Source organism: Xenopus tropicalis, chromosome 2 (assembly GCF_000004195.4).
Source record: "Xenopus tropicalis strain Nigerian chromosome 2, UCB_Xtro_10.0, whole genome shotgun sequence".
NCBI classification, from domain to species: Eukaryota; Metazoa; Chordata; class Amphibia; order Anura; family Pipidae; genus Xenopus; species Xenopus tropicalis.
In genome coordinates, this window is record NC_030678.2 from 72575388 (window position 1) to 72592653 (window position 17266).

At 39.2% G+C, this 17266-nt stretch overlaps 1 protein-coding gene across 1 annotated transcript in view; it reads left to right on the top strand.

The window, feature by feature from the left end:
* dstyk (dual serine/threonine and tyrosine protein kinase) overlaps window positions 1-1987 on the top strand; it is a 39825-nt gene extending 37838 nt beyond the window's left edge. The window contains 1 exon segment of the mRNA NM_001007476.1: window positions 1406-1987. Within this exon segment, the coding sequence (NP_001007477.1) occupies window positions 1406-1587 (182 nt within the window). The 3' untranslated portion in view covers window positions 1588-1987.
* The last annotated feature ends 15279 nt before the right edge of the window (window positions 1988-17266 follow it).

A 17266-nucleotide genomic window follows, 5' to 3' on the forward strand; every position in this document is an offset into this window, starting at 1 on the left:
ACAATGGAATGGTTTAAAACAAAACATATCCATGTGTTAGAATGGCCCAGTCAAAGTCCAGATCTAAATCCAATGGAGAATCTGTGGCAAGATCTGAAAACTGCTGTTCACAAACGCTGTCCATCTAATCTGACTGAGCTGGAGCTGTTTTGCAAAGAAGAATGGGCAAGGATTTCAGTCTCTAGATGTGCAAAGCTGGTAGAGACATACCCTAAAAAGCCTGGCAGCTGTAATTGCAGCAAAAGGTGGTTCTACAAAGTATTGACTCGGGGCTGAATAATTCCGCACACCCCACTTTGCAGTTATTTATTTGTAAAAAATGTTTGGAATCATGTATGATTTTCGTTCCACTTCTCACGTGTACACCACTTTGTATTGGTCTTTCACGTGGAATTCCAATAAAATTGATTCATGTTTGTGGCTGTAATGTGACAAAATGTGGAAAAGTTCAAGGGGGCCGAATACTTTTGCAAGCCACTGTATGTAGGGATGGGTCATCGTAACCTCCCTTAATACAGTGAAATTGTTTCCTTCAATAGAAAATATTAGTGCTATAAAATATTTTTAACCAATTCATGGTTATTCAAGCTGATTATGAACCTTAATATGGATCCCCTGCCTTGAATACACTTTTTCAGTGGGATTTATAGGTGTTCATATATGGGCTGACCCATACAGTACTCAGACTAATTGTCCTGCTGGCTGAACAGACAGATACTGTGAAAACGTCTGTACACACCTATGTCATGGTTTTGTATTGTTTTGTTGTTTTGGGTTGACTAATTGGTACAGCAGAAAGTGAGGAGGAGCTGCAAAGTTTTATCTCCTTTTCACTTCTTTTGGAAAACCAGCAGAAATTTTATATCCGGATGGGGGGATTATCGGTCTAAATAGGCCACTGATACAGGCAATATGGTCACATTTTTCCAAAGTGACCAAATCGGAGCATTTTATGGATAGTTTTAGGAAAGGCCTAGTATTTATTCAGTGATTTGGGTTTTTGGTTTCAAATGGATAAATTGCCAGTTTAACAGTGTGGATTATACATATATTATATATAGAATTAAGATTTTCTTTTGCATTATAGAGATTTCCTTGTATGAAGTCTTGTTAAAAGCACATCTAGAATGATTTTGTTTTCTATCTCTTTATTTTATTGTGAATGAACTGTAAGGTAAATCCATGGGCCTGAATATGGCTCACCCACCACATACTTATAAGCACCCTTACTTCTGTTTACTATATTTTAATGAGCGTGACCAAATAGACCTTTCTATATTTTAAAATATATTGGCAGTTATGAATTCTAGCTATTAGGAACAGGTCTTGGGGAATTAATCAATTCAATGAGTGATAGATAAAAATGGCTAAATATTCAGATCTTTTGTTAATTTTTGCTTCCCAGGTGCACGCCCAGAAAGGCTGGCCATCTTTGATGAAGAGTGTTGGAAACTAATGGAGGCATGTTGGAATGGGGACCCCTCTCAACGTCCACTAATGGGCATTGTGCAGCCCATGTTGCAGGGCATCATGGACCGACTCTGCCGCGCACAAGAAACTGGCAAAGCTTTGGAAGATTCTACATGATAAAGAACTTCATCTTGCTCTTACTATGTGTTCTTGGTTACTAGAAGCACCACCTACTGCTCCGCATTTACTGCCATGGAGACACAGATCTCTGTACTGCCTTTTTGATTTGGGATGCAGACTGAAAGAAGTGAAGATGGAATTTCATGGTCCAGTACTTCCAAATATAAGCTATTAATAAATGCAGTGTTAAGATCTTCTCCATCTTTCTTTTCTCAAGGATGGCGCGGAGGCTTGGAAAAGAATGTGGTTGTTTTCTAAGCTGGTTGCATCTTTCAGAAACATCTGCTCTAGTTAGTAAGCCAGCTCCTTGTTCTCACTGGAAGATACAGAAAGTGGAGTGATTACTTTGGATAACCAATAGTGGCTCCAGGGTTAGGTTCTAAAAAAAAAAAAAAAAGAGCCTGTAATTTATTAAAACTTGTAGCTTACTGTCATCTGAGTGTTTTAGATGCTTTTCTTGTCCAGAAATGGTAATTATTCCAGATTAGATCACTAATGTTTTATTGGAATGTTTTGTGGCACCGTGGCAAAAAGCCTTTCTGTGGCATATAGAAGCAGTATTAGAATTAAATAACTCAGGATTTATCTTACTATCTAAATTAAGTAGTATACACTTTCTGCTTATTGACCGCTCTGCATTTATGTTACTCTTAAAGTTTGCAAAATGGATGTTCTGTTAATATTGCTGCCTTTGTTTAGCGCATTGTCTGCTTACTTTTTCATTTGATCTAAAGGTGCTAGATATTTAAGTAAGCGCACTTTATTTTAAAGGCGAAATTTTCCCTCTTCCACCTGGCTTTTTGTTTTAAATGTATAAGTTTGCTATAAAATAGGAGGAAGCAGTGCAGTGCTAGAACACACAAATGCCCACGTGCTCTCCCAGATACAGTTTAAGCAGTGTTTTGTCACTGCATTTTTTTAACTGTAAGGCACAAATCCTTTTTTGCGCTCCACCTCCTAGTATTTAAGCTTGTTGATAGCTGTCCAAAGTTTAGGTCAAAACTATACTGATAAAATATACTGGTTTGTAGTAGATATCACTGTCACATTATAGCTTTAAGGAACACACTGAAAAAGGAAAAAATATGCACAGCTTAAATATGATTTTTTGAAGGAATATACATTATTTTTTATTAATTTGCAACCTTGATAACATTGGTTTTCCTATTAAAGTAGATCTATTTACAGTAATAATACAATCTTTAAAAATAAAAAAAAAGATTTTTTTTTTTTTTAGGTATAAAGCTTAATTGCGGCGCCACTTATGCCATCCCACTGGCGATTTACATTCTAGCCGGTGGGATGGCATTGCGGGAAGATTAGTCGCCCGCAACTAATCTCCCCGTGTGTCACAGCCCTTATACTAGGAAACCACCACAGTGTTTTTCTTAGATTTTATAATGTCTTGGTTATGGAAAGTTCTTCAACTCTTTCAATGATATCTGCAGCTCTGCTTAGCCACTTGTGCTATTCATGACTTTTTATCAACATAGAACTGGTTGATTCTTACCTTTAAATGACTTCCCTTCCTTTATGCCATGCAGAAAATATTTTGCACAAGCATTTGTTACACTAGTTTTTTTGGACTGGATTTTATCTCAACCTTCCCATACAAACAAATCTCTCTTTTCTGCTGATTTGTGTCCACTTAGTAGGATTTTGCACGTTAGGGTAAGGTTACCATATCATGAAGAAAATCTGGGTCACTTTTGAAAAAAAAAGAGTATAAAAGCTGTGTTAATAGCATGAAATTTCAGAGCAGTAGCTGCTGCCCAGGCTGGCTTAAGGTCTGCTTGTTTGGCCACCCTTGTGCTGGGGCCAATTACTGGATTATACTGTGTGCCTACAGAGACCTAGGGGGCAAAAACTAAATCAGTGCTAAATGTTACTACTGCTAACCATAGATTAGAGGCCTAATCTAATTACTACCATTTTTTCACTAAATAAGTAAAAAAAGATCCCCACAGGTTTATACTCCAGTCTCCATGAATAAGGTCAGATCTGTTTAATGGGAAAAATACCTACATTTCTACCTAAGTTGATCCAGTTAGGCCTGTGTAAAATAAAAAAGGTGCATAAACACTATCTAAACTTCCACAAGTATATACTTATTTATACATAAACATACATGGTTCCACAGATTTAAAAGGAAACCCACAATCCCATGACTAATGGGGCCCTTTCCTAAACAATTTAGGCTCAGTCATTCAACCTGTCCCCTCCCTCTTTTGTATTGCCTGGAAGTCCATCTGCTTTCTAAAGATTTTGATCACCATTCACTTTAGAAGGCAGAGAGACTTCAGCCCCCAGAATTGGTCGTTTCGCAATGTAACTATTAGAATGGCACACTGGGTGTTTTTTTCCGCAGGTGGAAATACGCAGATGCACTCCCCTCTGCTGCTCTGTGTCTCTCCACTGACCAGTACACAGGTACAGAGTCGGCCTGTGTACAGACACTTAGAGCCAGGTATGAGCACAGAAGTGAGAAACTGCATTTTTGTGCTGGTATGTGATGCCCAAAGACCAACACCCAGTGCCTGTGCAGTGACACAGAGCAGTAGAGGGGAGCAGATTGGCTTCTCTCCTGCAATTTTATGCAGGTGGAGAAAAGCTGAGGTGCAGCTTAGGTGCCGCCCAGTGTGCCATTGTCCTAGGGGCAGTTGGAAGATGGCTCCTAAGAGTCACTATCATGGTTTCCCTAAAAATATGTAAAATATGTATTGTTTCATCTGAAATACTGGCAAGATTCAGCATTTATGTGAAAGCCATCTTCCATAACTAATGACACTTCTAGGGTCAGCAGAGTTGAACTTGACTAACTCCGTTTGTTGACCTACAGTTTGTTACAAATGATTTAGTAAAACTGCTTTAATATGCAGTATTAAGTTCTGTGACTATTATGTTACAAGTCGTTATTTTATTGAGAATTGTGTGCAGTTGTTTTTAGCCCTGCCTTGTTTGATCTTGCTGATCTGCCCTTCCCTCAGTTTAATTAGAAATGCACTAAGAAATTTTTAATTATTTTCTGTTTTTCCATTATTTTGTTAAAGTGAAATGTAAAAATTCTATTTAAAGTAATTGTGTTGAATTACTTATGTTGCTGGGACACTTTGCACCTATATTTGTGTGTTCTATCAGCCCTGTATCTTTTAAGCAGGTATACTAAACCCCTCATTGCTGGCTGAAATTTAAACACTCTTAAGCGCCACGTCCCAGTATTCCTCAAGCCTATGAGCTGGGGCAGGGGTTGAATAGGTGGCAGTCCTTGGTCTACATGCAGAAATTCTGCCTTTGTCTCTCACCTTGCCCTCAGAATTAGATGATTGCCTCTTGATTCAGTTGATGGATTATTTTTAGATCATGTCTAATTGTCTGAATGGGAATATTCTAATTCCTGTGAAAGTGACTTACTAGTTTATACATATACCCCCCCATTGATTGCACTAGAACTTAACTTGAAGTTACTTTTGACCAACATGTTCTTGCAAATCCCCTCCTTATATATAGTCTTTGTTTACATATACACCATATTTTTTTTATCCAGGCCTCTTTGCTCAGGATGGTTGTATCAGACTTCTACGTGGCATGCAATGTTCCCTCTAATTCTTTCTCAGCTATGTGTGCAAAAAAAATTATTTTGTGTGTGCATTTTTAAGAACTATTTGCTCAGGTCTTAATAAATGCAAAATTAAGTGTTGTCCCACAAAATTCTTTGCGCGCACCACAACTTGTTCTGTGCGCTGGTCTCAGAATCTTTGTGCACGCACGAGCACACAGTTTAGAAGGGAACATTGGCAGCATGCAAAAATGTAACATTGTATTTTGCAAAGGATCTGATTTGTACCTTCCAACCCATATCCAAAACCTACCCAATTTTTACAGCCACACAAACTGCCTGATCAGGAGTTGCTGTTAGTTTGTGTTTAGGAGTGTGTATTTGTTATGCTTTGGTGAAGCAGGGCGCTAAGGTGCATTCCTTGTATAGAGCAACCTGTTGCATGCTGATTACAGCACTTGCACAGGGTTCTCTCATTCCCCTTTTCCCTCTGCAAATACCTGAAAACCACTTAAACAAAGCGAGTGATTTGGTGGGTGGGAGGTTGTTTAAGTAAAAAAAGGTTTTTATATAGATTGTAAACTAATAACAGACCTTTGTTTACACTACATGTGAATTTCACTAATTCTTAACAAACCTTGTTTACTCTGTAGCAGTGTGTTTGCAATGCAAATTGACTTTTCCATTCCTACTACCAGAGCTTGCTGCCTTACAATAATGCACTGTACAGGAAGTGATGGTATCAGTACTGTGTTCATTTTCTGAGGAGAGTGGGTTTAACATGGCTACTTGAATCTAGAAAGAAGACTTGTGTTGTGTATCAAGTCAGGAGTTTGTTCATGATTTATTTGTTGTGCTTCAGTTTTATATGTTTAGACTTGTCCTTTGCAAAACACTAATACATCCTACTCATTGTAAATGTATATTTTACTTTTCTGTTCTTTGTTATGGTTTGTGTTTTAACATGAAATATCTGTAAAATATTTAGACTTTTCATTGTAATGTGCAATTTATTATTAAAATCTGTAAGATGGTTTATTTTGTTATGGCCTTTTTTATTTTACTTATTTATTTATTTTTTTGCCTTTCCCTCCTCACACACTCAACCACCCATAGTCCGCTGCTGAAAGTGTTGCACTGCTATAGAAAGTAATTTTATTGTCCATTGATAAGACTTTTTTTTTTTTTTTTTTTTTGGAAACAAAAATCCGTGAAAATGGAAAATGGGAAGAAGTTACATGCAGATGGGCTGCTTCGATTTGTGGTAGTTTAGTGACATGGAAATTTATTCCCGAGCTTTTTCATTTGGAATGCTGCTGTGCTTAAGGCAGCCACACAGGCTGATCCTGTACTGAATCTGACCACTCAACAATTGAATAACATAGAAAGAGCCATACATAAGGCTGTATTTCGGTCTGATGCTGCCCTGGGCACTGGATCTCAGCCTGCCTACCCCTTACACGGTTGGTATAGCCTGTCTGTCCTGTGCATGTGTCAGTTGTGAAAGTATCAGACAGCAGGCAATAATTTTATTTACCATATGGAGGACATTTAGTAGATACACCTCTGGCCACACACATTATGACCACCTTTCTATTTTTCTGCTTATTCAGGCCAACAACCTAAGGATAAGACCCCATGGAGTGGTTGAGTCGCCCAAGATAGATATCAGCTATCATGGGCAACAAACTGCTTTGAAAAGGCTTTCCACCGTTAACAATAGGAGTCGCCGGTGGAAAGTCCTTTGCATCGCTTCGGAAATAAGTTGCGCCAGCATGCTGAGTACTGGGCAACAAGGTGCTTTGTCTGATGAATTTTTCAAACTTGCCCAACAAACCTAGATATCAGTCACTATCTTTGAGACACAATGCACATTTCATGGAATTTGATACATGTATGGTCAGCTTTAGATTTTTTTAAAATGAGCTTAAAAAAAAAATGCAGTGTCCAATTGTCAAGGGTCAGTTTAAACACTATTTAGTATACTTCAATCATTCTACTTTAGACTACGGATTCCAGAGTACATCATGCTTTTATACAAGTTGTAAAGTCTGATCGTATTGCCTTATGGAAACAGTAGTATTTCAGCAATGACATAAAGTTTATTGGATTAACAGAAAACATGCAATATGCATAATAACAAAATTAGGTGCATGAAGTGCAAGGTGCTCCTGTATTTTTCTTGGCCTGCCAGACCTGGGTTTTACAGCAGCTGTGCCTGTGGCCTTTCATTTCCTGATTACATTCCTTACAGTTGAAACCTCTGAGATAGGGTTTTTTTTTTTTGCCTTCCCTTAAACCATGATACTGAACAATCTTTATTTTCAGATCTTTTGAGAGTTGCTTTGAGGATCCCATGCTGTCACTCTTCAGAGGAGAGTCAAACAGAAGCACAACTTGCAATTGGCCACCATAAATACCTTTTCTAATGATTGGGCACACCTGCCTATGAAGTTCAAGGCGTAACGAGCTAATCCAACCAATTTGGTGTTGCCAGTAATCAGTATTGAGCATTTACATGCATTTAAATTAGCAAAATTACAAGAGTACCCAAATTTTTGCACAGCCAGTTTTTCACATTTGATTTAATTTCATACAACTAAATACTGCTTCACTAAAATCTTTGTTCAGAAAACACCCCAGTACTCGGATGTTCCTGGGAAATGAAAGACATACCACTATTATCTTTTTTTTTTTTTGTTCAAAATGGAGTAAATTGTTATGCAGGCTGAGAGGGGTTCCCAGACTTTATGACTGTATAAGCACAGAAACTGCCATTTGCACTGATCTGCAGAATGGTATGTCCACACCCAAGATGCTGCATCGGCCTGGGTGCAGACACATGAGGGCTGATTCACGAAAGTGCGATAAATTTTATTGCACGCTTTTTTGTGTTAAAATAGACGCAATAATTAGCGCGCGATTCACTATAGTATTGTCGCATGTGTTAAGTCATCATATCGCATGCGTTAATTGTTGCGCGACCGCATGCATTAGTTTTAACGCATGCGTTAATTTTCACGCTGAAAAGAATACGATCCCATGATTCACAAACACTTAGGCGCGCTAAATATCGCATTGGTCTATGCGAAAATTAACACCTACTTCAGGCAGGCGATAAATTATAGAAAAGTACAGTAAATGAGTTTTTGGCAATAAAATATGGACTTAGCAGTGTTATTTATTCAAGTATGTTTTTTTACGAAATTTTACTAAAGTCTTGGCATGTATGTAATTTCGCTACTATAGCGGTAAATATTTAGTCGTCATAATATGCAGTACTATAGTGGTAAATATTTATTCGCCATAATATGCAGTACTGTAGCGGTAAATATTTAGTCGCCATAATATGCAGTACTGTAGCGGTAAATATTTAGTTGCACAAAATACATTACTAGGTATATTTTGGCGATTTTTTTTTGTCGCAACTTTGTAATCTTGCTACTTGCGGACATTTTGTAGCGATTTTGCAATCTCGTGACATGTGCGACTTGTGGCCATTTTGTGTCATTGAGCCTGCAGTCACACTACAGAGAGCATCATGCCTGGGGTATCTGATCTGCTACCAGGGGAGAGGTGCTATATTGTGACATTTTTCCTGCACTCAGGATATGACAGCCTGCCGCTGGGGCCCTTAGGGGTCCACGAGAGGAAGAGGGCAATCCTGCACGACCTCCAAGATGGGTTGCGCAACAGGTTTGCCCTTGATGTGGACCTCCGCCTGCTCCAGCGCATATGGTCGGACCTGAAGCGCAGGAATTCAGATCTGGTCGCTGAAATAGCGGAAGGTAATTATTGTACTTTATTATGCTTTTACAGTATACGTTCAGTAAAAGATTTAGCAAGTAATTTGAACTAAAAGTACAAATGTAAGAAATGTCAGGGATGACGAAAGTAACATAGTAACATAGTAAGTTGGGTTGAAAAAAGACATACGTCCATCACGTTCAACCATAATGCCAGTGAGGAACTGAAACGTTGGTCACAATAAACCTCTGAATATTATTTGACATCTTCGTGACTCCTTGTGAAAATCCTGTGTGTGCCGTCACCCCATGCCTGTCTAGATTTTGTTTTGCCACAGGCACCCAGGTATTATTGTTCCTTATGGTGTGCAGCTTCCCAGCACTTTGTATTGTGTATATATATATATATATCTATTTTCAAATACATATGCATAAATGAGTTTAAAGCAGGGGGGAAGCAGCAGGGAGCAGCCCATAGTGTGAGTCATTTGGGGAAGGACCACGAATGTTTTAGTGGGCCCTGGCTAACAATGTCTGTGTGTCCTTTGTATTGATGTGAGGGTTCACAGGGGAAGGGGGGCCCAAAAAATGTTGTTGTGAGGGGCCCCGTTATTTATGATGGTGTATGAATGTATATATATATATATGTATATATGTATATATATATATATATGTATATATATATATATATGTATATATACATATACATATATATATATATATATACATATATATATATATATACATATATATATATATATACATATATATATATATATATACATATATATATATATATATATATACATATATATATATATATATACATATATATATATATATACATATACATATATATACATATATATATATATATATATATATATATATATATATATATATATATATATATATATATATATATATACATATATATATATATATATATACATATATATATATATATATATATATATATATATACATATATATATATATATATATATATATATATATATATATATATATATATATATACACATATACAGTGGAGGAAATAATTATTTGACCCCTCACTGATTTTGTAAGTTTGTCCAATGACAAAGAAATGAAAAGTCTCAGAACAGTATCATTTCAATGGTAGGTTTATTTTAACAGTGGCAGATAGCACATCAAAAGGAAAATCGAAAAAATAACTTTAAATAAAAGATAGCAACTGATTTGCATTTCATTGAGTGAAATAAGTTTTTGAACCCTCTAACAAAAAAAGACTTAATACTTAGTGGAAAAACCCTTGTTTGCAAGCACAGAGGTCAAACGTTTCTTGTAATTGATGACCAAGTTTGCGCACATTTTAGGAGGAATGTTGCTCCACTCCTCTTTGCAGATCATCTCTAAATCCCTAAGGTTTCGAGGCTGTCTCTGTGCAACTCTGAGCTTGAGCTCCCTCCATAGGTTTTCTATTGGATTAAGGTCCGGAGACTGACTAGGCCACTCCATGACCTTAATGTGCTTCTTCTTGAGCCACTCCTTTGTTGCCTTTGCTGTATGTTTTGGGTCATTGTCGTGCTGGAACACCCATCCACGACCCATTTTCAGTTTCCTGGCAGAGGGAAGGAGGTTGTCGTTCAGGATTTCACGATACATGGCTCCGTCCATTTTCCCGTTAATGCGAATAAGTTGTCCTGTGCCCTTAGCAGAAAAACACCCCCAAAGCAAAATGTTTCCACCCCCATGCTTGACGGTGGGGACGGTGTTTTGGGGGTCATAGGCAGCATTTTTCTTCCTCCAAACACAGCGAGTAGAGTTAATGCCAAAGAGCTCTATTTTGGTCTCATCAGACCACCGCACCTTCTCCCAGTCACTCACAGAATCATTCAGGTGTTCATTGGCAAACTTCAGACGGGCCTGCACATGTGCCTTCTTGAGCAGGGGGACCTTGCGAGCCCTGCAGGATTTTAATCCATTGCGGTGTAATGTGTTTCCAATGGTTTTCTTGGTGACTGTGGTCCCTGCTAATTTGAGGTCATTAACTAACTCCTCCCGTGTAGTTCTAGGATGCTTTTTCACCTTTCTCAGAATCATTGACACCCCACGAGGTGAGATCTTGCGTGGAGCCCCAGAGCGAGGTCAATTGATGGTCATTTTGTGCTCCTTCCATTTTCGAACAATCGCACCAGCAGTTGTCACCTTCTCTCCCAGCTTCTTGCTAATGGTTTTGTAGCCCATTCCAGCCTTGTGCAGGTCTACAATTTTGTCTCTGACATCCTTGGACAGCTCTTTGGTCTTTCCCATGTTGGAGAGTTTGGAGTCTGCTTGATTGATTGATTCTGTGGACAGGTGTCTTTTATACAGGTGACTAGTTAAGACAGGTGTCCTTAATGAGGTTGACTAATTGAGTAGAAGTGTCTAACCACTCTGTGGGAGCCAGAACTCTTAATGGTTGGTAGGGGTTCAAAAACTTATTTCACTCAATGAAATGCAAATCAGTTGCTATCTTTTATTTAAAGTTATTTTTTCGATTTTCCTTTTGATGTGCTATCTGCCACTGTTAAAATAAACCTACCATTGAAATGATACTGTTCTGAGACTTTTCATTTCTTTGTCATTGGACAAACTTACAAAATCAGTGAGGGGTCAAATAATTATTTCCTCCACTGTATATATATATATACATATATATACATATATATATATATATATATATATATATATATATTTTGATATGTGTATATGTATATATATTGATATGTGTATATGTATATATATTTATATGTGTATATGTATATATATTTATATGTGTATATGTGTATTTATATGTGTATATGTGTATATATATATATATATATGTGTATATGTATATATATATATATGTGTATATATATATATGTGTATATGTATATATATATATGTATATATGTGTATATATATATATATATGTATAATATATTACACAAAATAACATCTTGCAATACTATATCACAGAACTTCAGCTGGATGTAGCGCTTCATCCCCAGGCCCAACCCCAGGCCCACCAGGCTCCAGAGGCCCCAGCACCCGCCCAGGCCCCAGCACCACCAGAGGCCCCAGTGGCCCCAGAGGCCCCCAAGGCCGAAGAGGCCCCGGACACTCCCCCCCTTCATTCCTCCCCCAGTTTCCCCCAGGCCCTTGAGTTCTCCCCCCAGGCCCCGGACTCACCCCAGGCCAAGCGCTGGGCACCAGGTTCTCCTGCCGACGAGGGACCATCACGCTGGACCGGAGATGTAGGGACACAAACAGCACCTGGGTGGACTGACCCCACACTCCAGTCAATGCAGGAGGACCTGGACACTATCAAGGCCGAGTTGGCCCAGCTCCGGGGGGACATGGCGGAGCTGCGGAGGGACATGCAAGAACTCAAGGGCAGCAAGCCCTAAGTTTTATTTTTCCTATTTTTTTATATTTTAAAAGTTTTTATTGTTAAAATAAAAGTTTTTATTTTTCTACTTTTGAACTGGTTAATGTTAATTGTATCTAGTAGAATTAAGTCTAAAACAACTGGACTTTTTCTGAGTTTTTCTTGAAAACGTTTCACCACTCATCCGAGTGGCTTCTTCAGTTCAAATGACTGGAGACAAAACAACCTCTCTGTAAGAGAATGGCCCAACATAGGCGGGCAAACTCCTCAGGACAAGACTCAGCGGTCTATCTACACCTCAAAGAAAAAGGTCACTCTTTTGAGGACAGTAACGTGCATATTTTGGACCGAGAGGACAGATGGTTTGAAAGAGGTGTGAAAGAGGCCATTTATGCCAACCTGGAAAAACCATCCCTGAACAGAGGAGGGGGCCTGAGACACCGCTTGTCACCAACATACAATGGCGCGTTGACATCCTTACCCCGGCAGTTTCACAACAGTTCACACTTCCAGTCATGTACTTTGAAGGATTAACACCTTCATCAATGAGAATCTTGGTACCATTGTGATTGGATCATACCTTCTTACACCTGTCAGTTTCAGCTAACACCTAACTGAACAAGTTCAATGGAACCATTGTGATTGGATGTCTGTGACTCTACTACCATCAAGAGTTTAAATACCGGGGAATTCCCTACCAGTCATTTGAACTGAAGAAGCCACTCGGATGAGTGGTGAAACGTTTTCAAGAAAAACTCAGAAAAAGTCCAGTTGTTTTAGACTTAATTCTACTAGATACTGTATATCATGACCTGGATGAATGAGAATCTTCATAGACATATTGCTACTCAATTTGGGGAGAATACCCTAAAATTGGTACGGGAATATGAGAGGACGGCCAGAAAACTTGCGGATTACAGAAACCATCTTCGTTTTAACCTACGATGCCGATATCAGGGAATCACACCATGCAGCCTACGTCTGGGTTCTTCGGTTAAAGGTCACAGGGCCAAGGTGATCCTTCAGAAAGCCCAGAAACAACTGTTAAATGAACGGGTGAGGCAGACTAACTTCTCAATTGAGGTCCTGGTTCATAAATTTGATAATGCAAAACAGAGACTGACAGCAAAACTACCGGTGCTGACGTTGCAAAGAGTGGTTGAATTCACAGAGCGGGCGCAACTTGCACAACATGCCAAGGGCAAGGAGAGGCAAATAAACAAATTCACCAGTTTATTATCACGTACCAACAACACCCAGCGAACAGACAAATCAACAGGGAGGAAGGAAGATGAAAACAAGACATGCCAGAACATCAAGGATCTGTGGGTAAAGAATTTATCAGACAGGGAACTCACAGAACCAGAGAAGGATGTCTTAGCCAAGGGACTGAACTTTGCAGTGGCCCCACGGTATGTACCAGTGGTAGACTTCATCACAGCCACAGAATCATCCATCCACAACAATAAGATACCAGTGGATGAGGCTGAAAACATCCGGTTAAAAGTATCAGCAGCCCTAGCTAATGCTAAAGCTCCCCCTTCCAATCTAAGTCTGCAAGAGAGGAGGGCTCTGACATCACTTGCCAAGGACTCAAGTGTCACCATCCTGCCAGCAGATAAAGGAAGGTGTACAGTGGTACTGAATACATCAGACTACCATGCCAAAGTGTCCACACTGCTCAACGATTCAGACACATATGAGCAACTCAAGAGAGATCCAACAAGCAACTACAAGAAGAAGGTTATAGACTGCTTGCAGCACCTTGAGAAGGAAAAGGTCATCAGTCCAGCTTTGTACCGTCGCCTTTACCCAGGCGAAGCCACTCCATGCCTATATGGACTCCCAAAAATACACAAAGAAGGAGCCCCTTTGAGGCCAATTGTCAGCAGCATTAACTGTGTGACTTATAACATTGCTAAATACGTGGCCAACATCTTAGCCCCCTTAGTTGGAAACACAGTACACCACATTCAGAACTCCATGGACTTTGTCAAAAAAGTGAAGGAGTTAAAGCTGGAGATCGATGATACGATGGTGTCCTATGACGTAACATCTCTGTTCACATGCATACCCACTGCCGAGGCAATTGATACAGTGAGGAAACGGCTGAAACAAGACACCACCCTCAGCAGCAGAACAAAGCTGACCCCAGAACAAGTTTGTTCCTTACTGGACCTATGTCTCAATACCACTTACTTCAAGCACAAGGACGTTTTCTATAGACAAAAACATGGCTGTGCCATGGGTTCGCCTGTGTCTCCAATTGTAGCGAACCTTTACATGGAAGAAGTGGAAAAGAAAGCCCTGGACACCTTCAAGGGAACAACACCAAGTCATTGGTTCAGATATGTGGATGACACCTGGGTCAAAATTAAAGAACGCGAGGTTCCAGCCTTCACCAAACACATAAACTCGGTGGACAAAAACATCACGTTCACAAGGGAAGATGTGAAAGACAGCAAACTGGCTTTTTTGGACTGTGCTATAGTTATCAAAGAGGGGAGGGACCTGGATATTGAAGTATACAGGAAACCCACCCACACAGACCAGTACTTGCTGTTTGATTCCCACCACCCTTTGGAACATAAACTGGGTGTAATTAGGACTCTACATCATCGGGCTGAAACTGTGGCATCCAATGCAGAGGCCAAGGAGAAAGAATATAAACATCTAAAAGGAGCTCTGAAAACTTGTGGGTACCCAGACTGGGCCTTCATCAAAACCAAATCAAAGACCAACAGAAAGACCAGACCTACAAACAGAAGGGAGGAACACAGCAGGAGAAACAACATAGTCATTCCATATGTTGCTGGAACATCAGAAAAACTTAGGAGAATTTTCAACAAACATCGCATTCCTGTGTTTTTCAAACCCAGCAACACCCTGAGACAGAAGCTGGTGCACCCGAAAGACCCAACACCCAAGCACATGAAAAGTAATGTGGTCTATGCTGTCCAGTGTAGTGAAGAGTGCTCAGACTTATACATTGGGGAGACAAAACAACCTCTCTGTAAGAGAATGGCCCAACATAGGCGGGCAAACTCCTCAGGACAAGACTCAGCGGTCTATCTACACCTCAAAGAAAAAGGTCACTCTTTTGAGGACAGTAACGTGCATATTTTGGACCGAGAGGACAGATGGTTTGAAAGAGGTGTGAAAGAGGCCATTTATGCCAACCTGGAAAAACCATCCCTGAACAGAGGAGGGGGCCTGAGACACCGCTTGTCACCAACATACAATGGCGCGTTGACATCCTTACCCCGGCAGTTTCACAACAGTTCACACTTCCAGTCATGTACTTTGAAGGATTAACACCTTCATCAATGAGAATCTTGGTACCATTGTGATTGGATCATACCTTCTTACACCTGTCAGTTTCAGCTAACACCTAACTGAACAAGTTCAATGGAACCATTGTGATTGGATGTCTGTGACTCTACTACCATCAAGAGTTTAAATACCGGGGAATTCCCTACCAGTCATTTGAACTGAAGAAGCCACTCGGATGAGTGGTGAAACGTTTTCAAGAAAAACTCAGAAAAAGTCCAGTTGTTTTAGACTTAATTCTACTAGATACTGTATATCATGACCTGGATGAATGAGAATCTTCATAGACTTAATGTTAATTATTTTTCCTTCCCTGATATGGTATTCTATACTTTCATGTAGTTTCTCCTACACTCTTACATTTATCAGTAACAGCATCAATATGCTATATGGGTTAAATTTTTGCAAATATTCTGCCAACAATTTTGTCTTTAGCCCATTTTGCTGAATAGTAAAACTTGCGTTAATTAGTACGTAGCGTATTTTCTGGCGAGTGTGATAACTGCCAATCCAATGTTTTGTTGCCAGAATAATTGCAATATTATATTTGTTCCCGTTTAATAAAGTGCCCATAAAATATTTGCCATTTACTCTGTGTCTAAAATCTCCCACTTATATATTTTTATTGTTTTTTGCTCTCCCAGGGCAAAATGTCGCCAGTTTTATGCTGCCGATTGCCGCGTGCCTAATGTCGCGACAATTAGCACTTGCAATAATTAGTGTGCATGCGAAAAGTACCTCGCATGTTATTTACCGCAACAAAAATATCGCATGCATTAGCGCGTGTTCTAATAGTGAATCGTGCGATGTCGCGAAAATTTAGACGCGATAAAATTTTTACCGCACGCTATAAATAGCGCACGTTATTTCGCACTTTAGTGAATCGGCCCCATGGAGTGGAATTTGGAGCAAAAAATGCATAATCACACATTTCAGACGGGGTTGCCCGAAACATCGCCTAGTCTTTGGCACAAATAAAATTCACTTTTTTACCATTTCGAACTGCTGCACCGTATTTTACCTTGTTAAACTTTACATTAGTCATTAGTTATAGTGAACACAGCCACAGCACAATATTCAATGATGCGTTTAACGCTGACAAATTTATTAATTTATTAGAGGTCAGAAACAAAATAAAAATGTACACTAGAAAATAGCAGACAATGAAAAATTAAGATAAAACCATTCCGAGTGGATCTGGCCAAAGCATTTGTACTAAAAGCAGATCTTTCTTCCCTTTTTTGTCATAAACACACCCATTTGCTTTAGCTTGATCAGATTACAATGTCAAGTAACATACAAAGATAGGGAAAAAATGAAACTCATATCAGCACTAACAAGTGGTGAGTGATCCGTTTTTCACACACTTAAAGTAGATTGCTTCCAGCTTCAAAAATAAAGTTAATGCTTGTCTGAAATAATAAACCAAGTCACTTTTGAATTTAATTTGTGTAAATAGTGACTGCTGAATGCCATTTTCTATCAAGGATGTAATTTCCTGAGCAACACCATATTTGGCTAGACTGGAGACTGGGCATGCATGTGCCAACATTCCCTGTCCATATATCCCTTGAAATAGATTTAAAATCGTTTTGAAATTTGTAATCTGAATTTTTAATCTGAAAATACATTTCTTGGTGCCGGCCC